The 27,858-nt window shown below is 48.2% G+C and overlaps 2 protein-coding genes across 2 annotated transcripts in view; one reads left to right on the forward strand and one right to left on the reverse strand.

Moving 5' to 3' along the window:
- Window positions 1–27,858, forward strand: part of slc27a6 (solute carrier family 27 member 6) — a gene marked incomplete at both ends in the record, with an annotated part of 133,370 nt that overhangs the window by 92,150 nt on the left and 13,362 nt on the right. The window contains one exon of the mRNA XM_084324348.1: window positions 14,615–14,705. Within this exon, the coding sequence (XP_084180474.1) occupies window positions 14,615–14,705 (91 nt within the window). The remainder of the gene's footprint in view (window positions 1–14,614; window positions 14,706–27,858) is intronic.
- LOC311236644 (TAR DNA-binding protein 43-like) lies at window positions 24,163–25,317 on the reverse strand (the record flags this gene model as incomplete). Its single annotated transcript, XM_084324351.1, has 1 exon — window positions 24,163–25,317. The coding sequence occupies exon 1, from the start codon at window positions 25,168–25,170 to the stop codon at window positions 24,163–24,165; it is 1,008 nt and encodes a 335-aa protein (XP_084180477.1). The 5' UTR covers window positions 25,171–25,317.

Here is a 27,858-nt window from a genome sequence, read left to right on the forward strand (position 1 = left end):
GTCGACTATACAAATCCTAGTGGGTACAAGGTTGCAAGGTAACATCAAGCGGACAAACTGGCTACGAGAAGATAAGATAACATAATTAAGGCTGTCAAAGTTAACGCGGTATTAACGTGTTAACGCACAATTCGATTAACGCCACTATTTTTTTTTAACTCACGATTAACTTTTTCACATTTTTTTAATAGACTTCACTCAGGTGTATTATTGATACTCTCATTGATACTATGTTTGTTTCTGACTCAAAGTGTGTGTGTGTGTGTGAGAGATAGAGAGAGAGATGAGGAAGTGGCAAGAGAGAAAGAGAGCTGGGAGAGTGTGTGTGAGAGAGAGGGGGGGGGGTGTGAGTACTCAGCCCTTGTGTGGGTGAATGTAACAAGTTCCTAACGCTTTCTTTCCCGTATTATTTCATGCACACTTTATTCATTGTTTTAAATTATTATTTTCTTTTAAAGGGGACATGCATTGCTATTTCTTTCACTATTTGGGCAACTTTACACAATTCCTGTGAGTCTATGGAACACATCTGTAAAGTTTTTTTCAAAGAAATTCATTCTTTTATATTTTTAATCAAGTACTCTAAAGCAGTGGTTCTCAAACCTCTCCTCGAGGCACCCCAGCTGTTCCATGTATTTGTTAAATTCCACCAACAGCACACCTGATTCAACTAATAAATGGCTTGTTAAGTTGAATCAGGTGTGCTGGTGGTGGAATTTAACAAATACATGGAATGGCTGGGGTGCTCCGAGGAGAGGATTGGGAAGCACTGCTCTAAAGCAGCATTTTTCCACTTCAAGATTTCAAGCTGTTTTGGGCTGGGCTCCGCCCATAAGCGCTTTGAGTGACACCCACAGTCTGCGACTGGCAGACAGAGAGAGAGATCGAAATATTGAGGGGATACTAATTAATTTCGCCACTGCGGGGCATAATCCCACGAGACAATGCATTGGTAACTTGTTTCAAATGACAATATATACCCCTGTGAATATTATTGCATGGATCGGAATACGGGCGCGCGCGTGGGAGCATGCGCACCGATATTTTGACAGTGATATGCGAGTGGAGAAGCTCCATCCCCGCGCGCACACACATTTACACACACTCCTGCGCACGGTCCCTTTCTCTCTCTCTCCCTCCCTCTCTATCTCTCTCTCTCCCTCTCTCGCTCGCTCCTTCTCTGCTGTCTGTTTGAGGAAGTAATTCCACTCGCTCTGTTGTTGAGCTAATTGTTGATTGTGGGCGGTGACTACAACCAGTGCCTTACTCACGTCAGCAAAACAGTCAAAATCAGAATGGCTTAGTTGAGTGAGGGAGGATCTCGTGAACTTGAGACTAGACTGATGAGTCAAAAGGAGAATTAGAGACACAGACCTCATTGATATAATCCCCCATAGGGAGGTGTAGTGGTTATGTCATTGCCGTTTTTCGTGTTCCACCCTCTGTCCAACCCAATGCATTTCCCCATTGCCATTTCTAAATCGTCTCGTTTAAAACAAATAAAGCATTAACCTTGGCATGGTGTACATTTCTGTGCTTATTCATCCACAAATCTGAAAAATCTTGTATTTTTTTAAATGTCTAATCAAATCAAATCAAATCACAACCTATAGCTCAACATGAAAATATTCGCAATTAATCATAAAGAAAAATCGCCAAATTTTATTTCAACCAAAAATGCTTAAAAAAATAATGTTAGTGATAGAAGGGAACTCATTTTAGGCAAAACTGGAAAGCTTTTCAATTTCCATGCGGCAGAATTGTTACAATAGCCGATAATCCATTTTCCCAATGATAAATCCCTATACGGGTGGAACAACCAGTGACGTCAGACTACACCGCCCTATTGCTAGGAAACAATGCTAAACACTGGAAAAGGCCATTTATAAGAAACGGGACCTTTAAGTTATTTTGTGCATCACTCTGTTTTGAATTTGATGCAAATTTGCAATACATGTGTTATGGTTTGTAACCGACCCCAATCGCACAACACAAGACAGGTATGAGAGTAAGCCAAGAAACGGGCATTTATTGAACAGAAGGAAAAACCGGCACTGTCCCTTTAAGGGAGAACACAAAATAAAGGATAACATGACTGGGAAAGGCACAGTGCCTTTAAGAGGCGAGCTGGCTAAGGGGAAGGCAAGGGAAGTCAGGAACAGGGAGGAACTAGGGGGAACTGGACAGGGAGGAACTAGGGGGAACTGGACAGGGAGGACTAGATAGGGGAGAAGGGACAGAGGCCCGCGGAGGCGGGCTGGGGACAAACAGGGTAAGGCCTTGGAACAGGGCGAGGGCAGGAGCTGCATACTGGAAAAGAGTAAACACACAGTGAGCAAATGTTCCAAAACACAATCCCAAGTGAAAAATATCTTCGTGTAAATACACAGTGAGAGTGAAGTCCAAAAAACAATCCAATGTGAATAATATCTTCGGTGTGAAACAAACACACAGTGGGAGATGTAAAGTCCAAAAATATTATCCCAGTGAAAACAAACAAAGGCACACGCTGGGTGAGTGACTGTCTGATTAAAAAGGTGGTAATCTTCAGTGTTATAGAAACACACGAAAACGGAATTTGATCAAGACAGTCAGTAAAAACTCACCCAGACGTTTGTGCGCAAAGAGCGCTGGAACAGCAGCGGGGCGAGAGCGTCGCCACCGGGGAGCCGGCTGTCCGAGCGGAGGTCAGAGTGGTGCGCCACTGCTTGGAGTGCGCGCCGGTACAGAGAGACGCATCTGGAGTGCGTCTGCGTGGAGGAGCGTGCCAAGCTCGGAGGTCTGGATGATGCGCGTCTGCTGGGAGTGCGCGCTGGTACGGAGGAGCGTGCCAAGCTCGGAGGTCTGGATGATGCGCGTCTGCTGGGAGTGCGCGCTGGTACGGAGGAGCGTGCCAAGCTCGGAGGTCTGGATGATGCGCGTCTACTGGGAGTGCGCGCTGGTACGGAGGAGCGTGCCAAGCTCGGAGGTCTGGATGATGCGCGTCTGCTGGGAGTGCGCGCTGGTACGGAGGAGCGTGCCAAGCTCGGAGGTCTGGATGGTGTCTGGGCGTCTGCAGCGCGGAGGTCTGGATGAGCGTCAGGACGACTGCTGCGCGGAGGTCTGAAGTGGATCACTGGGATGCCTCCCGTGGAAGTCTAGGGAGCGCAGTCCAGTCTCTCCCTCAGGCAACGGCGACAGGAGGCGAAGGCTGGAGCACATCTTTACGCCGGAGATAAAAACAGCATAGACCGAACAGAGGACCTCCCGAAGGAGTCTTGATGATAGAGAATATGATACCGAAAGTTACGGCATGTTACAACACGACCCCACGAGGAACAGAGTGGAAGAGCCAGGTATTTAAAGCCCACAGGGGAACTAATTAGAATGCACCACAGGTGCGAGAGGTAATTGATAATCGAACTAAAAGTGTGAGTTCGGCACCAGACCAATCAAACACATAATGACAGGTAGTACAGGTGTGGCCACTGAGAGAAAACGAGAGTAAAGAACGAGAGGGTGGGGGCTAGTGAGAGTGAGTGAGAAGGGAATTCCTAAACAGTGGGCTAAAAGGAAGGAAAGAGTAGGTGAGCAGCGGACAAAACCTCACAACATGAGGGTCATCCTTTTGTGTTAAATGGCTGCATAAAGCAAGCATTTGTTGACTCATGTGTATAAGAGTATTAAAACCTTCCTGCACCCCTGGGACAAAAAACTTTCCAACTGTAGATAATGTACATACTGTACTTGGGATAACCTTGTCTTGATTTATTGCATATCCCATATATTTATTTTTTACCCTATCGTTTGCCCTGAAAAAAAAACACTGCACACAATGTACCCTTGGGACAAAAAACGGCCCTATTGACTCCCATGTTAAACACGTTAAACACGTTTTTTTAAAACGAAGCCATTGCAAAGTGGATTTAAAAAAAAAAAAAAACTTTCATCTAGGCCCCTTTATGGACAATTACATAATGCATGATTAGTAATTTTTTTCAAGATGCCCGCATTGCGTCATCTATTTCCGGTGGCCACAGCTTGTGTGTTTACTGCTTGTATCCTGCAATGCAGTTCAAATATATTTTTTGCATGGTTATTCACTGTCAAATATGCAAAGAAAAATCATAATTAATATTCTCCTTTGTTTCATCACAATTTAAGCAAGCCTAGTAATAGACACAATAGGGGCGCTCCAGTAGCACACCACATAGCGCGCTGAGTCGCGAAGCGGTCGTCTCGGGTTCGTTTCCAACACCCGGTGACCATATGCCGCATGTCTTCTCTTCTTCTCCTCCCGTTTCTCCCTCTCTCCTCTGTCGGTCCTGTGTGGCCAAGAAAAAGCTGTCGGTCCTGCGTGACCAGGAAAAAGATAAAAAAAAAAAAAAAGTAATAGACACAATATTTCTGAGACTGGGAATACATTCACTGGGGTCCATAGATGTCCCTAGAACCAATAACATGCAAATGGACCTTGTAGAAGCGGAGCAATCTTCCATTTACTTAGGTATGTATTTTAGCCGGATGTTCAGAAAATAGGGCTCCGGGCTTAAAGGAAAACTCTAACATTTTGAGAAATTAGCTTATTTGGCATCCACCCTGGAGTTAGACAAGAAGATACATACCCTTTTTCTTCTCTGTGCATGCAGTAGGAGTAGGAAGACGTTGGGAACTAGGCTAATGGAGGAACCTACTTCCAGTGACTGACGCTAAGCTAGGCTAACGGTGCACGTCTTCCTACTCCTACTGCATGCACAGAGAAGAAAAAGGGTATGTATCTTCTTGTCTAACTCCAGGGTGGATGCCAAATAAGCAAATTTCCCAAAATGTTGGAGTTTTCCTTTACACTTTGAGTGCCAGCAACGCGTTTTGTCGTTAGTTCATGCCGACCGTTGAGTGCCGCCAACGCTATATAGCGTTTGTTTGTCGTATTTTTTTTTATTGCCGATTTGAATTCATATTTCATCAATCGAGCCTCAGGTTATTGTTGCAGAGTCTCTCTGAGCTCAATTGGGAAAATACCGCCCCGTATCGTCTCTCCCTGTGTAACTGCACCCCTTTAGTTTAGACTGATGGGGGGGGGGGGGGCAGTTTCCTCATTTTACTTTTCCGTCAAGCCAACTGAAGAATCCATTGTGATCGCCGGCCCCGAAAACGTGTGGATTATGCATTTACAGTACCCAACGCTGAATCAATAAACGCGATCGATATTTGGAATAGTGATCAGGAATTGGAATAATCTTTTTGGATAACATCTGATCTGAAGTAAGGAATTGATTTTACCAGTCTTAGGATAATCTGAGCTTTTTTCACAGAGATATCAACGTGTCCCCTATCTGTGTGTGTGTGTGTGTGCGCGCTGATCAGGAAATGAGAGAATCGATATTTCAGCCCGCTTCTATAGCGTGCATAAGTACACATATACTATCGATAATCTAGCGTTTATTTGAAAACTATTTATAAATAGGCTGAAAAATTTTAAGGTTTTTGTATATGCCAGAATATTCCAGTAAATGACGATTATCACGGAATCTTTATATTTTCCTTGAAAACGAGGGCTTTTCAAAATGCTATAAAACGGAAATGAAGCGATTAAAAAACAATCCGTTTCGACAATGTTGACTGCAAACAAGTCATTGATAAACGACGGGCAGATTAGACACATAGCCATAATTTAAGACAGAGATTATGCGTTCACAACGCTATCATTGAAGTGGATGGTGGCATTTAACGGGGGGGTAAGGCGCACCGCATGGCTGGTAATCAAAGTGTTAAGAGGTTATTTTATTTGGCATACCCAAAGTAATTTGCGATTATTTATTTTTTTAATCCACTTTTTCTCCCATTTTCTATTTTTCTCCCATCCCAATTTCGTATCGTCCAATTCAACCCTCCCCTGTCTCGAACGCTGTTTCTTGCCTCCCACAAGCCGGCTGCAATGTGGACGTGTAAGCCTTACATCACGTGTCCCCTCCGGTACTCGAGGTAGCAGCCGTCGCATCTTTTCACCTGCACAGCGCGATCTTTCAGCGTCAGGGGTCTGCGCTTTGGAGGGACGCCGCCCCCATCGCTTCCTGATTCTACTGCGCAGGCGCACCAACCGACCTGTAGGAGTCGCTGTCCACAGCGTCCGATCCCCACCCATTAGTTTTCCCACCCTCTAATACTGCCAATTGTATTAGTACGGACGACCAGCCAAACTGAAAACAATGTGGAGAGCTGGGCTCGAACCCAGCATCTCCAGCATTGGTGGTGAGTGCCTTGCCCACTGCACCACCTAGCCGCCCTAATTTGCTATTTATTATACTTTATACGTATAGCACATGCATGAGTCTGGTCTCTTTTGAAAGGTAACATTCTGAACTTGCTTACACAATAAAAAAAAATCTATTTGAGTGCTGAAATATAGTAACAGAGGTTTGAACACACTGAAGTAAAGATTTTGTGTAATCACATTTCTGTTTACTGGTTGCCAGATGCCTGTTTTTAAGTTCCAGCTGAGAGGTAGCCTGCACTCTTATGTAGTACAGGTCCAAGGTTTATAAAAATCCCACGGTAAATGAGTGTTTCACAAAGGTTTTTGTAATGTGTGTACCAGTTAAAATTCAGTGTGATTATCCAAAATGGCCGTCCACTGCCATTCATTCAGATGCGCGAGTCAAAACAAAGAGCTTGTTCTCTTCTTCTGCCCCTTTCTCCTTGCAATCAGTGCTCGTCTGGCATCGCTTTCGCTACAACGGTGGTCATCATTTTCACCATCAGCGGTGACTGGTCAGTTCAGGACCGTTTACAACCACGTGGTCACTCGTCGGAACGTCTTGTCAAATGACGCTCGCCGGATATTTCGTCTTGTAACTCGAGACACGAAGCACGGAATAAGTTGAGTGAGGTGACGATCGAAAGGCGGCAAATTCAACTTTCCAACAATGTTTTGGTTGATTGGCGGAAAATGCAGCCCGGAGCCGGCAGACGTGCGCGCGAGTGTGTGGCGGCCTGCCGTCCGGTGCTTAAGAGGTTAACCATTTGAATGCAAAAGCAGAAAGAAAATTACAAGCAGTCTGAGAATTGAATGCAGAAATATTGCAGGGATTGCTAAAAATTTCCAGCTGTTGCAAATATTGTGGGGTTTGGTTAGTGCAGTGTGGTAGTGAAAGGGTTAATCTTCTGTAGTGTGGTAGTGAAAGGTTAACCTTCTGTAGTGTGGTAGTGAAAGGTTAACCTTCTGTAGTGTGGTAGTGAAAGGTTAACCTTCTGTAGTGTGGTAGTGAAAGGTTAACTGTATGTAGTGTGGTAGTGAAAGGTTAACGATAGATTATGTATATAACCTAGTTATATGAGTACTGGCTGAGCGTCCCGCTCTTAAGCCTATCGAGATATACCTCATCTCATGTACCTATTGTACTCCATCACGAATAAAAACCAGTACACCCACACCTGCCGGGTCCCGCCTCTATGGAGGCGTAGCCTATAAGACAGTAGGCATGGTCACCAATACACTCTTCCTCGCCAAAATCTCGTTTCCAGTAAAGATCCCTCAAGGGGACTCAGGGCCGCTTAAGAGAGGGACGCTCAGCCAGTACTCATATAACTAGGTTATATACATAACCTATCGTTATATATCGTACTTGGCTTATCGCGTCCCGCTCTTAAGCCTATCGAGATATGGGTAAGAGCGGACGTGAGGCCCGACCAATGTACCCCCTGAGGACCCGTAAGCGCACATCAAGGGGTTTGGGGAGTCCTGTCACCCCATCCTTCCTAACGAAGGGGGGGGGGGGGGGGCGCAGTCAACTCAGCAGGCCCAGATAACATCAGTTCATCTGTCCTACATCACTGTGCTGCAGAACTGGCCCCCATCTTCACCAACATTTTTAACACCTCCCTCCGTAATTGTTCAGTCCCCCAATGTCTCAAACAGTCCACCATCATCCCTGTCCCAAAATCCAATAATATCTCCTGCCTTAACGATTACAGACCAATTGCCCTCACATCCGTAGTAATGAAATCATTTGAACGCATCATTCTCACCCACCTCAAAACCAGCACCACCCCCCTCATGGACCCACACCAATTTGCCTACAGAACCAACAGGTCTGTGGATGACACAGTCAACACAGCCACTCATCACCTGCTGCAACACCTGGAAACCCGCAACTCATACGCCGGCATTCTGGTTATGGACTTCAGTTCTGCATTCAACACAATTATCCCAGCCAAACTCATCAATAAACTACTGGACATGAACATTGACCCCTGCATCTGCCACTGGATCCATAGCTTCCTCTCCAACAGACAACAGAAGGTCAAAATAAATAACATCACATCCCACCCTCTATATCTCAGCACAGGAGCCCCCCAAGGCTGCGTCATTTCACCCTGGCTTTTCTCCCTATACACCAACCTGCTCATATCCCTCCACAACTCCGTAAAAATATACAAATATGCAGACGACACAACCCTTATAGGCCTCATCACAGACAATAACGAAACAGAATACCGTACACAAATCAACCACACAATCACCTGGTGCACAGACAATAACCTCCTCCTCAACTCATCAAAAACCCAAGAACTCATCATCGACTTCAGACGCCAGCCAAACCCCAAAACCCCCATATCCATCTCCGGCAAACCCATAATCACCACAGACTCCTTCAAATTTCTCGGCACTCACATAAGCAATAACCTCAAATGGAAAACCAACACAGACCACATACACAAAAAAGCTAATCAAAGACTCTTCTTCCTCCGCCAGCTCAAAAAATACAGAGTCAGAAAACATCTCCTGCTCCGTTTCTACCAGGCCATCATACAAAGCATCCTCACCTTCTCCATAACTGTTTGGTACAGCAATCTGGACACTCACTCGAAAAACAAATTACAAAGAATCATCAATAAATCCTCAAAAATAATCCGCATCCCCCTCCCTTCTCTCGAATCACTCCACCGCCAAATCACAATCAGGAGAGCCAGAAAAATCATCTCTGACCCCACTCACCCAGCACACCACATCTTCCAGCTGCTGCCCTCCGGGAGGCGCTACAGGTCCCTGACCACCAAAACATCCCGGTTCAAAAACAGCTTCTTCCCCACTGCCATACGGACACTGAACTCCCTGTAGTACCCCCCCCTCCCTGTAGTACCCCCCCCCCCCCCCGCAACCCCCCTTACCTCTGCTGACATGGACAACTCTGAACTGTAATCTATGTAATTGTGTTTTCTTTTAACTGCATGTAGTATGTACGTTGTAAGTGATGTTATATGTTCTATGTTTTATGTTGGAACTGCAATGCACTGAAACCAAATTCCACCAGCCTGGCTGGGTGGTCATTAAAGAAATTGAATTGAAATTGAACTCCACCGGAGTGCGAGCAAGGAGGAACTAGAACCCCTTGAACACACAGCACAGGCGGAACCACGTGTGACTTAACACACTGTGGCCCATACCCACACACTCCTGCTACCCGACCAAAGGACGGGAAGCAGGATAGGCCACAGACCCCAGAACCGCCTGGGAGACAGAACCCCCGGTCATGTCCATGAGGTAAAACCTTACGAAGGGACCCGGGGAGGACCATGAAGCTGCAGCACAGATGTCCTCCACCGAAGCCCCACCCAGGAGAGCGGCAGAGGCAGCCACCCCACGAGTGGAGTGCGCCCTGACGCCCCCAGGGGGATCCTGCCCAGCCAACGTGTAGCAGAGGGCAATGCCCTCGCACAACCAATGGGACAGGCGCTGTTTCGACAGTGCCTTACCGGCACGAGAACCACCGTGACAGACAAAAAGCTGGTCGGTAACCCTGAAGTCCTGAGTACGGCTGAGGTAAATTCCCAAAGCACGGACTGGACATGACAGGTGAAGGCCCGCATCTAACTCACTAGTGTGAGGAGGAGGACAAAACGCCTGAACCACAATATCCCGGGAGCGGAAGGAACTCCGGATATTCTTAGGCATGAAAGCAGGATTAGGTCACAGAGTGGCACCGCAATCGGCCAGAAAAGACAGGCACTCTGGACGTACCGAAAGAGCACAGAGCTCACTCACGCGTTTAGCGGAGGTGACAGCCAGCAGAAACGCGGTCTTGAAGGACAGCTGTCCCAACAGCGCCTGCTCGAGCGGCTCAAACGGGGCCAAGGACAACCGACCGAGGACCAATTGAAGATCCCAAGTCGGAGCCAAAGAGCGTTGCACCGGCTTAACGCGCCGAGCGCCTAGCAGGAAACGCTTCACAAGAGGGTGGCTGAACAAGACAGTCCCCTCAAACCCCTCATGATAGGAGGATATAGCCGCCGCATATACCCTCACCGTCGAAGCCGACAGTCTGCCCTCAGACTGCGCAGCCTGCGAGATGCCCATAGCCAAAGTTCGACCGCCGCCCGGTGCAGGTGGATGAAACGAGTCCCACCCTGCCTGTTGATATACGCCGCTGCCATCACACTGTCTGTCCTGACCAAAACGTGCTCGTCTACCACCAGCTGGTTGAACCGTTTGAGGACCAGGAGGACCGCCTTCAATTCCAACACATTGATGTGCGGGGCAGATGGGCCAGCATGAACCGCCGTCCACTGCGTGGGTCCGACACGTCCCTCCCCAACCCGTGAGAGAGGCGTCGGTGAAGACCGTGACGTGTGAGCGCCTGCTGCCCATGGGGACCCCAATGGTGAGGATACCCAGCCTCCTCCAATGGGCGAGATCTCCCCATATCGACAAAGGAACCGTCAACCGTTTCCATTTGTCCCTCACCGGATCTATTCTCATAGAGAAAAACCACCTCTGTATCCTCATCATGAAGAGGAGGCCAAGAGGAACCACCGTGTGAGCAGATGCCATCATACCGAGCAGACGCATCACTTGCAGCGCCGTGACCGTCCCTCCCAGACGGAAACCCCCGAGCGCGCGAATGATAGACACCCGGCGCTGCTCCGAGAGGGTTACAATCATGGGCCTCGACCTCAACGTCAAGCCCAAGTACTCCACCTGTTGACTGGGAAGAGGTGTACTCTTCTTCCAATTCACAGCAAAACCCAGCCTGGTGAGGAATTCCACCACCAGCCTGGTATGAGACCTGTCAACCTCCTCCGAACGACTGAGGAGTAGAATGTCGTCGAGATAGAATAGAACCCGTATCCCCCGACGACGTAGAGGCTCCAGTGCAGTCGCCACGCACTTGGTGAATGTGCGGGGAACCCGAGAATAGCCGAACGGCATCCTCTGGTACTCGTACGCTACGCCCTGAAACAGGAACCGTAGGAACTTCCTGTGAGGAGGGGAAATCGGGATGTGAAAATACGCATCCTTCAGGTCTATGGAGGTGAACCAGTCTCCCCTTCTGACAGCAAGCAGAAGGAGTTTGACGGTCAACATCCTGAACGGTCTCGCTACAATCATACGATTGAACGCGGACAGATCCAGTATAGGTCTGACCCCCCCCTGTTTTCTTGGGTACCAGAAAATAACGGGAGTAGACGCCTGACATCGCGTCCTCTCTCGGAACCACGACGGCGGCCTGCTTCGCCAACAGAGATTGGATCTCGTCGGCCAGGGCTGTCACTGCTTTTGACCCTGACAACAGGGTCGGCACCAAACCTGAGAACGGAGGGTGGGGTTGTGCGAACTGCAACACAAGCCCCTCCCTGTTTGTCCCGAGGCCAACAGTCTGACCAGTTCATGTTTGTCCCGAGGCTAACAGTCTGACCAGGTACAGTTTCTCCCGAGGCTAACAGTCTGACCAGTTCCTGTTTGTCCTGAGGCTAACAGTCTGACCAGGTACAGTTCCTGTTTGTCCTGAGGCTAACAGTCTGACCAGGTACAGTTCCTGTTTGTCCCGAGGCTAACAGTCTGACCAGGTACAGTTCCTGTTTGTCCTGAGGCTAACAGTCTGACCAGTTCCTGTTTGTCCCGAGGCTAACAGTCTGACCAGTTCCTGTTTGTCCCGAGGCTAACAGTCTGACCAGTTCCTGTTTGTCCTGAGGCCAACAGTCTGACCAGTTCCTGTTTGTCCCGAGGCCAACAGTCTGACCAGGTACAGTTTGTCACGAGGCCAACAGTCTGACCAGTTCCTGTTTGTCCTGAGGCCAACAGTCTGACCAGTTCCTGTTTGTCCCGAGGCTAACAGTCTGACCAGTTCCTGTTTGTCCCGAGGCCAACAGTCTGACCAGTTCCTGTTTGTCCCGAGGCCAACAGTCTGACCAGGTACAGTTCCTGTTTGTCCCGAGGCCAACAGTCTGACCAGTTCCTGTTTGTCCCGAGGCCAACAGTCTGACCAGGTACAGTTTGTCCCGAGGCCAACAGTCTGACCAGTTCCTGTTTGTCCTGAGGCCAACAGTCTGACCAGTTCCTGTTTGTCCCGAGGCTAACAGTCTGACCAGTTCCTGTTTGTCCCGAGGCCAACAGTCTGACCAGTTCCTGTTTGTCCCGATGCCAACAGTCTGACCAGTTCCTGTTTGTCCTGAGGCCAACAGTCTGACCAGGTACAGTTTGTCCCGAGGCTAACCGTCTGACCAGTTCCTGTTTGTCCCGAGGCTAACAGTCTGACCAGTTCCTGTTTGTCCCGAGGCTAACAGTCTGACCAGTTCCTGTTTGTCCTGAGGCTAACAGTCTGACCAGTTCCTGTTTGTCCCGAGGCTAACAGTCTGACCAGTTCCTGTTTGTCCCGAGGCTAACAGTCTGACCAGTTCCTGTTTGTCCCGAGGCTAACAGTCTGACCAGTTCCTGTTTGTCCCGAGGCTAACAGTCTGACCAGTTCCTGTTTGTCCCGAGGCTAACAGTCTGACCAGTTCCTGTTTGTCCCGAGGCCAACAGTCTGACCAGTTCCTGTTTGTCCCGAGGCCAACAGTCTGACCATGTTGAAGTGCAAGTGGAGTTACAGTCTGTGAACCCTGGAGAACACTGCACTGTGTGTGTGTGTGTGTGTGTGTGTGTGTGTGTGTGTGTGTGTGTGTGTGTGTGTGTCTGTGTGTGTGTGTGTGTGTGTCTGTGTGTGTCTGTGTGTGTCTGTGTGTGTGTGTGTGTGTGCGTGCATTCACACAGCAATTCCAGGTATTCATTGAGTAAGTGTTTACAATAATGTGCACTTGTGTTCCTTGAAAAACAGCCATTCAGTGTTCCAGGAATCTATGCACATTTGGCTCATTGTGGGGGGAAAGTGTTACACTGTATTAATCAGATTTGTACTCCTAGGAAACACAAACTGATTAGTGAAGCAGGCAATGCTCTTGTTACATTTGACATTTTGACTCGACAGCCAGCAGCTTAGAAACCAGAGGTAAACTAAGGACAACCATTTAAAAACTAGAATTTAATTTGAAGTCATTCCTACTATGATTTCTGTGAAACACTCCTCCTCTATGTAAACACGCTTCACGTTGTGCAACAACTCCCCCGATCTCCGTACTGTACTGTAGGGGCTCCTGTCCTGCAGATGGACTTATCTCCGTACTGTACTGTAGGGGCTCCTGCCCTGCAGATGGACTTATCTCCGTACTGTACTGTAGGGGCTCCTGCCCTGCAGATGGACTTATCTCCGTACTGTACTGTAGGGGCTCCTGCCCTGCAGATGGACTTATCTCCGTACTGTACTGTAGGGGCTCCTGCCCTGCAGATGGACTTATCTCCGTACTGTATTGTAGGGGCTCCTGCCCTGCAGATGGGACTTATCTTAATGTACAGTACCCCCCCCCCCCCCCCCCCCCCCACCTACCCAACCTCCTCCAATGTACAGTTTCTACATCAAATGTATATACTTTTTCTCTGGACTCTTTTCGTATCACAAACAGTACTGTATTTGCAAATCTGGTATGTCATAAATGTATAGATGTAGCAGTACTGTCTATCTGTATGTCATATATGTTACGATGAATTGAAAATGGGGGACCCTGATGTAAACAAGACGAAAGTCTTTCTCTAGTCTGCATCCCCTTAACAATTGTATGTATTGAGCCGTACTGTATTGTACCCATTCTGCAATCTGTTAATAAAGTTTTCAATCAATCAATCAATCAATCTCCGTACCGTACTGTAGGACCAAACAGAGCTCCCAAAGGGAGGGACACCAAACAGAGCTCCCAAAGGGAGGGACACCAAACAGAGTTTCCAAAGGGAGGGACACCAAACAGAGCTCCCAAAGGGAGGGACACCAAACAGAGCTCCCAAAGGGAGGGACACCAAACAGAGCTCCCAAAGGGAGGGACACCAAACAAATCCACTCCAACTCATCGTGTTTTCATCCAAAAGAAACCTTGTAATAGGACTCCGAGGAAAAGCTGACCTACTGTATATAGGGAAATAGGCTTAATGTGTTAAAAACAAACGAAACATGACACTAACAAAACCAAACAAAGCTAAAAGACAACATTCAATTCATCTGCATGGAATATATCCTTTAATTTATTTATTTTACGCCAAGTCTGGGGATATCCCAGTCTCATTAGATAATTAATCGCAAGATGGTAAATGGACTGCATGTATATCCAAAGTGCTTTACAACGCACGCCTCAGATTTACACAACGCCCGATGAGCAGGTTGGCACCTCGCACGGTTGCCTCCCCCGACGGTAAATGCACCATTTACGATTTACAGACGAAGACGACGGTGACGATAGCATGACTTCTCTGTGTTTCTACCTCTCGTGGCAGATCCTCTTCAAGTATGAGCTGGTGAAGTACGACATGGTCAGAGAGGAGCCTGCGACAGACGAGCGTGGCTTCTGCCAACCAGTGAAGAAGGGTAAGAACTCCTTTCCAGATGACCGGACTCGTTCACCGAAGCAGCATGGCCCGACGGACGACATCCGGTCGAAATCTGAAAACAGTCCTCCTAAGATTCCTGGAGATGGCTGCTCCACGAGCTAGGGAACACACTGTACCTGGAGATGGCTGCTCCTCCACGAGCTAGGGAACACACTGTACCTGGAGATGGCTGCTCCACGAGCTAGGGAACACACTGTACCTGGAGATGGCTGCTCCACGAGCTAGGGAACACACTGTACCTGGAGATGGCTGCTAGGGAACACACTGTACCTGGAGATGGCTGCTCCTCCACGAGCTAGGGAACACACTGTACCTGGAGATGGCTGCTCCTCCACGAGCTAGGGAACACACTGTACCTGGAGATGGCTGCTCCATGAGCTAGGGAACACACTGTTCCTGGAGATGGCTGCTCCACGAGCTAGGGAACACACTGTACCTGGAGATGGCTGCTCCTCCACAAGCTAGGGAACACACTGTACCTGGAGATGGCTGCTCCATGAGCTAGGGAACACACTGTACCTGGAGATGACTGCTCCACGAGCTAGGGAACACACTGTACCTGGAGATGGCTCCTCCACGAGCTAGGGAACACACTGTACCTGGAGATGGCTGCTCCACGAGCTAGGGAACACACTGTACCTGGAGATGGCTGCTCCACGAGCTAGGGAACACACTGTACCTGGAGATGGCTGCTCCTCCACGAGCTAGGGAACACACTGTACCTGGAGATGGCTGCTCCACGAGCTAGGGAACACACTGTACCTGGAGATGGCTGCTCCTCCACGAGCTAGGGAACACACTGTACCTGGAGATGGCTGCTGCTCCACGAGCTAGGGAACACACTGTACCTGGAGATGGCTGCTCCACGAGCTAGGGAACACACTGTACCTGGAGATGGCTGCTCCACGAGCTAGTGAACACACTGTACCTGGAGATGGCTCCTCCACGAGCTAGGGAACACACTGTACCTGGAGATGGCTGCTCCTCCACGAGCTAGGGAACACACTGTACCTGGAGATGACTGCTCCACGAGCTAGGGAACACACTGTACCTGGAGATGGCTGCTCCACGAGCTAGGGAACACACTGTACCTGGAGATGGCTGCTCCACGAGCTAGGGATCACACTGTACCAGGAGATGGCTGCTCCACGAGCTAGGGAACACATTGTACCTGGAGATGGCTGTTCCTCCACGAGCTAGGGAACACACTGTACCTGGAGATGGCTGCTAGGGAACACACTGTACCTGGAGATGGCTGCTCCACGAGCTAGGGAACACACTGTACCTGGAGATGGCTGCTAGGGAACACACTGTACCTGGAGATGGCTGCTCCACGAGCTAGGGAACACACTGTACCTGGAGATGGCTGCTCCACGAGCTAGGGATCACACTGTACCAGGAGATGGCTGCTCCACGAGCTAGGGAACACACTGTACCTGGAGATGGCTGCTCCACGAGCTAGTGAACACACTGTACCTGGAGATGGCTCCTCCACAAGCTAGGGAACACACTGTACCTGGAGATGGCTGCTCCTCCACGAGCTAGGGAACACACTGTACCTGGAGATGACTACATACAATTAACCTGTTAAACCCTCTAGGTTCAGCCCAGACTCTAGAGGGTTTAAACCCGGAGCCATATTTTCAGAAAATGTGCCTAACAGTACATACCCAAGTAAATGAAAAATGGCTCCACAACTACAATGACCATTTGCATGTTCTCTGTATCTATGGACCTCAGGGAATGTATCCCCAGTGTCAGATACATTGTGTTTGTTACTAGGCTTGAGGAAATTGTAATGAACCAAAGGATAATATAAATAATTATTATTATTCATATTTTTTCCATCTTTGGCGGTGAATAACACTATGCTAACAAAGACCGGAGAGACACATTAGCCATGGGAGTTAGAAGGCAAGGAGAGTCCCAGGGACCATGGCCAGGTGAAACCAGCCCCCTCTTTCTTTTGTCAGGGTACATAGCCACTCTCCCCACGACCTCCCTCATCGCCACCGGACACCGACACGCGAACCGCTTACCGGGGTTCGCACTCCCAACATCAGCACTATGCGTCCTGCAAGGCACAATAGAACACAACCCAGCATGTGAACCAACCACCCTGTCACATCCCAACTCCGACGAGACGCGGGCAGAACCTTTCATTAGCCTATTCACATGACACCAGCGTGTCCTCCTCCGCCGCCCGGGCGTATGCAACATATACTTAGTGGCAGACACCCTTCCTTTTACCACATAAGGTCCTGAGAACCGGGCAGCGAGCACAGTACTAGGCGTGGGCAGCACAATAAACACCTCATCCCCCGCCTCAAAATGCTGCGCCACCGCCAATTTGCAAAACTCACCACAGACAGAGTCATCCAACGCCAGACCTTGGTCTCGCTTCCGCTCCTGTACCCTAGGGACAGCACAAATAGAAGGAACATTGGGGTGATTATCAATCAATGAGTTAGTAAATGGAGCGTCTCCAACCTCCAACACAGGGACGACCTTACCCCCAGCGATATCATTCCCCATGACGAAATCCACGCCCTTTACGGGAAAACATGGGCGAACCGCGACCGGAAAGCAACCTGTGATCAGTACAGACTGTACATGCACCTTATGCAACGGCACGCGCACACACCCCATGTCAATACCTCTCACCAATTCACTCGACTGACAGGAGTCCACATCCAATGGTAATACATCAGCCAGGATGAACGATTGAGCGGTATCACGGAGTATTCTCACCTGTTGGTAGTCCCCAACTTTACCCGACAGGGACACATAACCATTAAACAAAAAGGGTTCAAAAGAGCTATGCTGGTCAGGACATGACACCGTACCAATCAACCCCACCCCTTTCGGGTCCTGGGCTGACTCCCTGGTCTCCTGTCGATCCCTTAGCGCATGACAGTCCTTCACAAAATGCCCCTCTTTTTTACAATAATGACACACCTTTTCAGACGGCGGTGAGCGTGGTCGGAATGCTCGCTCGTCACCCAAGGCATTTCGAGACGGCGGTGAGCGAGGTCGGAATGGTCGCTCGTCACCTCCCCGAAACGGCGACCCCGACGGAGAAAACGTGCCCCCTCCTACATACACATCATTTCGTACAGAAATATATTTGTGGGTCATTGCTAACTCGTCACACAAAATCGCAGCCTCCTGGAGGGTAGAAACCTTTCGCTCCTCCAAAAACATAATCATGCGTTCGGGCACAATTTTTTAAAAATTGTTCAATGAGGATTAACTCGCTCAAAGCCTCGACCCCATCCACTTTACATGCTTCACACCAACGAGTGAACATCGTCCGTTGTTCCTGGGAAAATGTCACATGTGTTTGCGAGGAAGCTTTACTTAGTGCCCTAAACCGTTGCCTATACGCTTCCGGCACCAGTTCATATACACGCAAGACAGCACCCTTCACTTTCTCATATACCATGCTGTCCTCCTTTGATAACAACTGGCATGCCCCCTTAGCCCTACCTGTGAGCTTATATCGCAATAATTGTGCCCACTGGTCCTTCGGCCACTGTAAAGCCCACGCTACCTGCTCAAAATCAGAAAAATATGCTTCCACCTCAGACTCCCGAAAAAGGGGCACCATAGAAATATGCTGCCCAATATTAAAACTGCCCTGGTAACCTTCAGATGAGGGAGAAGAAGAGCCACCACTCTCCAATTCCATCCTCCTTATTGTAATCTGGAGCTCTCTATCCTTCTCCTCTTTTCTCTCCTCTCTTCTCTCCAATCTGTCTCTCTCCTCTCTTCTCTCCTCTCTGTCTCTCTCCTCTTTTCTCTCCTCTCTTCTCTCCAATCTGTCTCTCTCCTCCCTTCTCTCTTCCCTGTCACGCATAGCAGCTCTCTCCTCTGAAACAGAGGCACGTCCTGAGTGTACAGAATTATCACTGTCAATCTCCTCAGCCTTGGCACCGCTACCCCTCCGTTCCTGTATAGCACCACCGGTTCCCTCACTGGACTCACCAGACGCCTCGTCATGCGTGACGTCCTCCGAGTCATTTCCCCCAGCTATGGGCGAACTTAATATCTCCCTATCTACCAACCCAGCGAGCACAATTGCTTTCACCTCCTCTTTACTCTTTGAACTTTGGACCGTAATGCCATAATGCTTGGCGACCCCACACAATTCAGCTTTCGTGCAGACATCAATCTGATCCCTCGTAGGATCCGCCACAAACAAATCCAAAGTAAAAGCCGTCCCAGCCATAGTCCCTACAGAATATGACTACACCACAAATAACCTACGCACAATAACACAATAATAATAAACGAATCACAGGTGCCAAGAAAATAGCCCCTCACCTACTCCACAATATCCGTGCGTAACACATTTAATCATTACATTCCGCAGTATACAATTCAACCACTTTGATTTACTGCCCACATCTACCATTTATGAAAACAATAAATGCTGGTCTAACCACCTAACTAGGATCACCTACGTCACTCTAGCATACCCCAGCTAAACTACTCCCCTGCCGGGATGAGGCTACACATATCTTCAGTCGCTTACCGATTTCATTGCGCGCTCCACCGGAATTACGACGCGTGCCCCCCACCCGCTAACCAAGTAGGCGATCCCCCTGTTACCTATGTGGCAGAAAAAACAGATTAGTTCAAGAGTGTCACATACAACAATGGTTTACATCAATCAAACTGTGTAGCACGGACAATGGAACCACACTAACTTACCAATTAGAAAACGCTATCTTATCTTACCTGACATGCTTGAAGGAAGCGCCAGTGACGTCAGCGAGTATGCTGATACCGTTGTAAGCTACATAACTACAGTGGCAGACGGCATTGTCCTCACAAAGACGGCGCGGGTTTTCCCAAACCAGAAACCTTGGGTGGACAGCACTATAAGAACAGCCCTAAACTCACGCACCACGGCTTATAACCTGGGCAGAGAGTCAGGAAATATGGAAGAATACAAGGCTTCAGTCTACACTCTGCGCAAGGCTGTTAAACTTGCTAAGAGGACATATGCTGAGAAACTGGAGACACAAATGGCACAAAACGACACAAGAGGCTTGTGGAGGGGACTGAAGACAATAACTGACTACAAAGTCAGCGCCCCCGCAATGGGGAGCGACGACGCCTCTCTAGCGGACAAACTCAACTCCTTCTACGCTCGGTTCGGTGTAGACAGTGTCGCCGCTAGCCCTCTGGCTAGTGACGTCACTGGCGCACCGGCTGTTGTGGAGGGGGGGGGGCAACCGCGGGGGGGCGGGGGCGCTCTCTCGTTGTCGGAACACAGTGTGAGAAGAGCATTTATGCAGGTGAACACCAGGAAGGCTGCAGGCCCAGATGGTATAACAGGACGCATACTTAAGTCCTGTGCAAACCAGCTTGCCCCGGTGTTCACCGCCATATTTAATCAATCCCTGGCGGAGTCAGTAGTCCCTGCCTGCTTCAAGATGTCTACCATCATCCCTGTACCGAAGAAACCCTCCCCAACATGTCCAAATGATTACAGACCGGTGGCACTCACCTCTGTGGTCATGAAATGTTTCGAGAGGCTGGTCAAGGACCACATTTGTGCCTCTCTCCCCAGTGATATGGACCCTATGCAATTTGCATACAGGACAAACAGGTCCACTGATGACGCGGTCTCCCAGGTACTGCACAGCACTCTCTCCCACCTTGACCGTCAGAAGGGGGGCTATGTGAGACTGTTGTTCATTGACTACAGCTCAGCGTTCAACACCATAGTCCCCACCAGACTGGTGGACAAGCTGATCGAGCTAGGCCTGAGCTCCGCCCTGAGCGCCTGGGTACTGGACTTTCTGAGTGAAAGACCCCAGGCGGTCAGGGTGGGGGGTCAGACCTCCAACACCATCACCCTGAGCATCGGGTCCCCCCAGGGCTGTGTTCTAAGCCCCCTGCTGTACTCACTCTACACACACGACTGTGTGGCCAAGTTCAGCTCCAACTCCATTGTGAAGTTCGCCGACGACACGGTGGTGGTGGGGCTGATCTCGGACAACGACGAGAAGGCCTACCGGGAGGAGGTTGAGGTACTGGAACGTTGGTGCCAGGACAACAGCCTGCTCCTGAACATTGGTAAAACCAAGGAGCTGATCGTGGATTATAGGAGAGGACAGCGGGAGACACACACACCACTGAGGATTAACGGGGCTACCGTGGACAGGGTGAGCAGCTTCAAGTACCTGGGGGTCCACATCTCAGAGGACCTGACATGGTCAACACACATAGGCACAGTAGTAAAGAAAGCGAAGCAGCGCCTCTACCACCTGAGACAGTTAAGGAAGTTCAGAGTATCGGGGAAGATACTCCAGTCCTTCTACTCAGGAGCTGTAGAGAGCATCTTGACCGGAAACATCACTGCCTGGTATGGGAACAGCACGGCACAGGACAAGAAGGCCCTACAGAGTGTGGTGCGCTCAGCCGAGCGTACCACGGGTATTGCGCTACCTCCCCTGCAGGCTCTATACAACAAGAGGTGCAAATCCAGAGCCGGCAGGATAATGAAAGACCCCCACCACCCCAATAACAGCCTGTTCCAGCTGCTGAGGTCAGGCAGACGCCTGCGAATTCTAGAGACTAAGACGGAGAGGCTTAGGCTAAGCTTCTTCCCCCAGGCCATCAGAGCCTTGAACAATGAACATTGAGAGACACAGAAACTGAACTATCCACACACAAGTACATACACGACACGCACGCTGAGCACGCTCACACACTAGCAGCCACTTTAACACTCATGCCGCACACACGCACACTTATGGCCAGAGGAAAGGCCACTTAAAGTAGTATAACATCAGGAACAGTGTATTGCACTACTAAAGCTAACTAGCATGTCCTATATGCTCTGTAAATACTAATGTACAGATACCGAGATGGCACACCATGTACCTGTTATTGCACTGTTTATTGGATTCTATTAATATGTTGTACCACTGTATTTTATTGGATTCTATTATATGTTGTACCACTGTATTGCACATCGTCGCGGGCAAGACCAGCCGCATTTCATTGTATACCTGTATGCCGTGACAATTAAAACTCTTGAATCTTGAATCTTGAATCTTGACTTTGTAAAACCACTAGCCACAGTGGCTAGTGAGCCAAAAAGTTAATGTCAAGCCCTGGACATAGCGCTAGCTCCCTAACGTTAGCAAGCGATCAGGAGGACAGAATAGTAGCGGATGTGACGTCGGTAAACAAGCCACAGGCTGTTATGTAAGACCAAAACACTTCTCCAAAGCGGGGAACACAGAGTGTGGAGTGAAAAAAACTGCTAGAATACTCAATCAGCAGCAGAGTAGTTCATTGCTGCTAGATTGTTTGTTTGTTTAATCAGTTGTAAAATACTTTCATTTATTTGTTATTTAAATATATTGATGTGTATTTGACTATTTTTTGATCAGCAGAATAGTTAATTGCTGCTAGAGTGGTTTGTTTACCCTTGTTTTATACTTGTTATTTTGTAAAGTACAATACCTTTATTTTAATATATAGGTGTACCTTTTTTAGTTAATTTGTTAAACATATATTTTTTTAAAGATATGTGTGTGACTATGTATATATATGTTGTTCTAAATAAATAATAATAACTATTTGTATAGCACCTTTCATACAGGGGATTGCAGTTCAAAGTGCTTTACATCAGTAAGATGTAAATAATAATAATACATTATTTATTTATTAAATATTAAGTTTTGAATATTTTTTTTATAACTGAGGTAGGTAGATTACATTTTTAGAGACCAACACCTTAAAACATCAAGGTCTACTGGGAATCATTGACAACCACACCACTCCACTTTCGCACACCAACACTCACGTCCCCAGTGTCCTCAGCAGGTGTCATCCACATCAAGTTCACACTTACAGATCAGTTTGATAACAAGGAAAGAAACCACACACACCATACAGCATCCAGATCAGATTATATAAGCAAGACAAAATTCACAACATTCCACTACATTTGATACTGAGTCTGCATTTGATCAATATAAAGGATAGGAAAAATTGCAAAGATAAAAAAACGAGATCTATCTCTATCTAATCGAGTACTAATTAAAGAATGTCCATGTTAGGGGGGGGGAGGCGCTTGTAGCATCCGCAGCTTCCACTCACACACTCAAAAGCAGTCAAATTGAGCCCTTTCATCGCACAACCAGTCCTTTTCACACTTCTCTCCGTTCGCTCACTCTCATCGCTCCACTCTTCGTCACAAGCCATCATCAAGCGCACTCATCAGTTCTCAAAATGTCAGTTGCGCAGTTCTTTCCATAAAAAATGTGGATTAAAAATGAAACACCCACCGTCTCTTCGAACATGCGGAGTGAAGACGTTCTTTGATGGCATAGCATTTACAGATGGGAAGAGGGAGAGTGATACTGACACCGCCCAAAGAATGAGCTTCCTCCCAGGAAAATGGAAGAGAGGTGAACTGCAGAAGAGATGTAAGTGAAGGCTTAGGAAAGAAGAAATACAAAAAAAAATTGCTTTTCATCTATTTATTTAACTGTATTAAACAATATAAAACGAATTGGCCATAATTTACTGAGCAAACTAATGCTTACTGCTGTAACCTACTAATAACACTTAAAGTAAATCTGAAGATTATTATATAGCAGACGCCTTGGATAAGTTGTGGACAACTGTAGCGTGTGCTTGTTTATACAGAGCTGGTGGTATGACTTGCTGGCTGAAATATGGACGAGGGGGAACTAGGTAGCGGGGCTCTATTACTCTCTATGCTCTATGTGCTTAAACCCAGTGTTCTCGACAACGGAGTATGGTCGCAAATCTGCTGCTATAAAAACCCCTATGGCATTTGTTATTGCTTTGGCCCGATCTGAATTAATAGCGAGATGCTGCTTGAATGCCACGGGGAGCTGGGTTTGCTTCTTCCGTGTACCAGTGATATTCACATTCGGGTGATGCCGTTTCAAATGCGTGATAAAGTTTGCAATAAAGTTGAACAATGCCGGCACGTAGCCCCTTTCGTGACTGTGATGCAAGGCTTGCATCACAAGTGTGCATCACAGTCACGAAAGGGGCCAGCCGGCACGTAGCTTTAGTGCGATCCACCTGTCTTTGTCCATTACTGTGGTTAACTGGGAATCCGAAATTATCCCAAACGGGAGACTTGAATGTTGTGGGAGCACCTTCTAGCTCTGACTTGTCAGTTAGTATTGCACTCGACATACTAAGGCTAATATGCTATGCTGAATTACAGCTCTCGTTCAGTGTAGCTGTGCGCTGCGTGGGATGAACAAACAACATCCGGTTAGTTGTGCACGTTATATTAGGGCCGGGGGGATTTAAGTGCCGCAAAAAAAGGTTCCGTACCGTTGTAATCGTTCGGTGCATAGCGCGTACTGTACCGGAGGACCACATTGAGGCGGTACAGTACTTATTCGCATACCGTTACACCCCTAACTCGTTCCAGTGGCGGTACTGCCCGTCTGCCCTTGCTGGCTGGCCAACATACTACCCACCATGTCCCAACTACTCTGCAGAGCAGCCTGAGCTGTGGCCATCATGGCAGGGTTCAGGCTAAAGGACCCGAAGTTAGCCAGATTGCTATGGCTGCTACCATTCCCAAACCGTGATGCACGATCCATCTGCCTATTGCCGTGTTTAGGCTCTGCGTTTGAAATGTGCACGCTGACGCCCTTGACAATCAGGTCCTCTCCACAGAGAGACTGGGCAACCTGATCGTCCACAAAGGTGACAAATGAAAAAGCACGGAATGGCTTAGGGATGTAGACATCTGTGACTTCACCATACTGCACGAAGAACTGGCGGAGATCATCAGTGGTCATGTCTTCTGTGCAGCGGCTGACAAACACCTTCCTGCACCTCAGAGGCTCATCTGGTCCCTGCTTTGAGTTTGGAAGTGTGCAGTCACAACATCTTCCATCAATCATGTGGCGCTGGGCAACTACTTTATCTTGGGTCTCGTAGTCTGTGAACCTCACAAAACCAAACCCTTTGGAGTTGCCAGTCTTAGCATCTCGTTTGACCTGGACCATGATGACTTCTCCGAAGGTAGCGAAGTAGTCGTTCAGGTCCTGCTCTGTTGTTTTCCAGGGCAACCCCAACACAATCAAGTCTGATGTTTTCATGTCTCCCCTCTTCATCTTCACAGCTGAGGAGGCGTCGATCTCGTCCATCTTCCTTTTGTTATCTGAGGGTATATCTTTAGGGTAGTTCACAATATACACCAAGTTGCCCCAGCTGGCCTCCGGAGCGTGAAGGATCCCCTCCACCAGACGCACTCCTCTCATACACTGAGACACGGGGCTCCGGAACCGCAGGCCGCACGCCCCTGGAAACTGAGCCGCCACGGTGGAAAGCAGAACTGTTCCATCGTCCTCGGACGGGATCTCCATCGGCTCTTCATTCTCCTCCTCTGCTACGCGAATGTACATTTCAGTCATGTTTTAACGTTACTTGGGAGGGACGGGAACAAAAACAAAACGGATCAGATGCTTAGCTAGTTAGCCGACCATGCGTGCTAAGCTAATGCTACTAGCGTTCAACAGCAAGGCCCCAAAACACCCGGACTGGTGTGGTGTAAATAGTGTTAAAAATAAAGTTCTAAATTAGGATTACCGACGACTGTTTTGCTCGTGTAAAAAGACAGTTGGATGTGTTAGTGAGAACAGTTGGATGTGTTAGTGAGAGACAGTTTTTTTTTATAATGCAGGACCTCTTTAGCGGGGTCTTTATTCGGCATGCAACGAACTGGACATGTAATTGGAGCGGCACACACACACCAGGATACACACACACACACATGCATTGTCTTTCCTCAGTCGCCAATGCGATTGAGTCTCTGCGCTTGACCCATCCCGTCGTCCTTCCCCCCATGGGCAGCCGGGAGCAGATAGGGCGTCAACGTGAGCCACGCCCCGGGGACCAATCCAAGTGCTCCTGTCCGTCTTCGTCAAGGACACCACAGCGTTAGCGATCTGTTGTTGTGCATGTTTTTCCATTGGGTTTATCTTATCGGGGGGGAAACCCTTGCGAGCACGGGGAGAACATGCAAACTCCACACAGAAAGGCCTGGGAGATACCCCACCTGGGTACCTGGCATCATGGAAACCTGGTCCCCAAGCGGGAATCGAACCCTGGACCTTCTTGCTGTGAGGCGACAGTGTTAACCACTACACCACCGTGCCGCTGTTGGATGTGTTAGTGGATGTGGAGTTGGATGTGTTAGTGAGAACAGTTGGATGTGTTAGTGAGAACAGTTTGATGTGTTAGTGAGAGACAGTTGGATGTGTTAGTGAGAGACAGTTGGATGTGTTAGTGAGAGACAGTTGGATGTGTTAGTGAGAACAGTTAGATGTGTTAGTGAGAGACAGTTGGATGTGTTAGTGAGAGACAGTTGGATGTGTTAGTTTGTTGGATGTGTTAGTGAGAGACAGTTGGATGCGTTAGTTTGTTGGATGTGTTACTGAGAACAGTTGGATGTGTTAGTTGAGAGACAGTTGCACTTACGAGCTGCTTCCACACATAGAGGCAACTTCTCTCTTTTTTGGGAACTACTTTTTCTGCGGATGGTTTTGTCAATAAATCTTCAATTAATGTGTGTTTATTGTATAGCAATAAGGTTTGATGACATCGGCCATTGTATAAAAGCCACTACACCACGCGCAGTCGTGGGTTATGATAATTAGACCATGCCTAACGATCACCCCTAGGCATGGTCTAATTCTCATAACCCACTCCTGCGCATGATGTAAAGCTTTAGTAACTCGCAAATGGAATCACGCAATAGGCTGAGTGTGGTGACGATCGAAAGGCGGCAAATCAACTTTCCAACAATGTATTGGTTGATTGGCGAAAACGCAGCCTGGAACTGACAGATGAGAGCAAAGTGCCGACATTTCAGTAATTGCTTGTAAGAAATGTTGTCTGTGGCTGGTGTGAGCTGGGTAGTGTAGTTTTATGAAATTTAGATGTCGAAATCAAAAGCCCTGGGTCTCCTCTTTCTCTGGACTACAACGATTTCATGAGTGCTTCCTGGTCTCGCGTCTAAATCCATTGTTTTCTGATGCAATATGAAAGAGATTTCTTATAAACTCATATTTCGGCTGGATAGGCTGGATAAGCTGGTCAGGAAGGCCAGCAGCGTGGTTGGGGTGGAGCTGGACTCTCCAGCGAGGGTGGCGGAGAGGAGGAGCCTTGCTGAGCTCCAGGCCATCAGGGGAAACCCCTCCCACCCACTATACACAGACCCCTCCCACCCACTATACACAGACCCCTCCCACCCACTATACACAGACCCCTCCCACCCACTATACACAGACCCCTCCCACCCACTATACACAGACCCCTCCCACCCACTATACACAGACCCCTCCCACCCACTATACACAGACCCCTCCCACCCACTATACACAGACCCCTCCCACCCACTATACACAGACCCCTCCCACCCACTATACACAGACCCCTCCCACCCACTATACACAGACCCCTCCCACCCACTATACACAGACCCCTCCCACCCACTATACACAGACCCCTCCCACCCACTATACACAGACCCCTCCCACCCACTATACACAGACCCCTCCCACCCACTATACACAGACCTGGCTGACAGGAGCACAGAGTGACAGTTACCATCTTCCTGGACTTTTACTTTTGAAACAACACTGTGCAATATTACACCTACTGTAGACTTCTGTACATTTTTACTGTATTTTTTTTACTGTATATTTGATTCTATTCTTATTCTTAGGCAATTTGTTTTGTTATTCTTATTCGTGACTTGTTCTGTCTAAATGTTTAATGTGAGCGATTTGTAGTGTCAAATTTCCCCCTGGATAATAAAAGTATTTCTATTGTATTCTATTTCACTAATAACACTTTAAATCATTGCTAAACAAACGTAGGGCTGAAAATATACACTTTGACTGCTGTGTTGACAGGGTTAGGGTCTTTACTCTTGGCTACATTGGAAAAAGAAACACAACATCACTTAATACGGACTGTATTGATCTGTATTGATTGATCGATGTGTGCAACGTTAAATAAATCTCGGCCCGGTAATCTAATGATATAAAGTTGAACTAAAGGTCAACTGTCATTGAAGCCACCTATAGGTGTGCCCT

This window comes from Notolepis coatsorum (genome assembly GCF_963971535.1).
Source record: "Notolepis coatsorum genome assembly, chromosome: 11".
Classification (NCBI taxonomy): Eukaryota; Metazoa; Chordata; class Actinopteri; order Aulopiformes; family Paralepididae; genus Notolepis; species Notolepis coatsorum.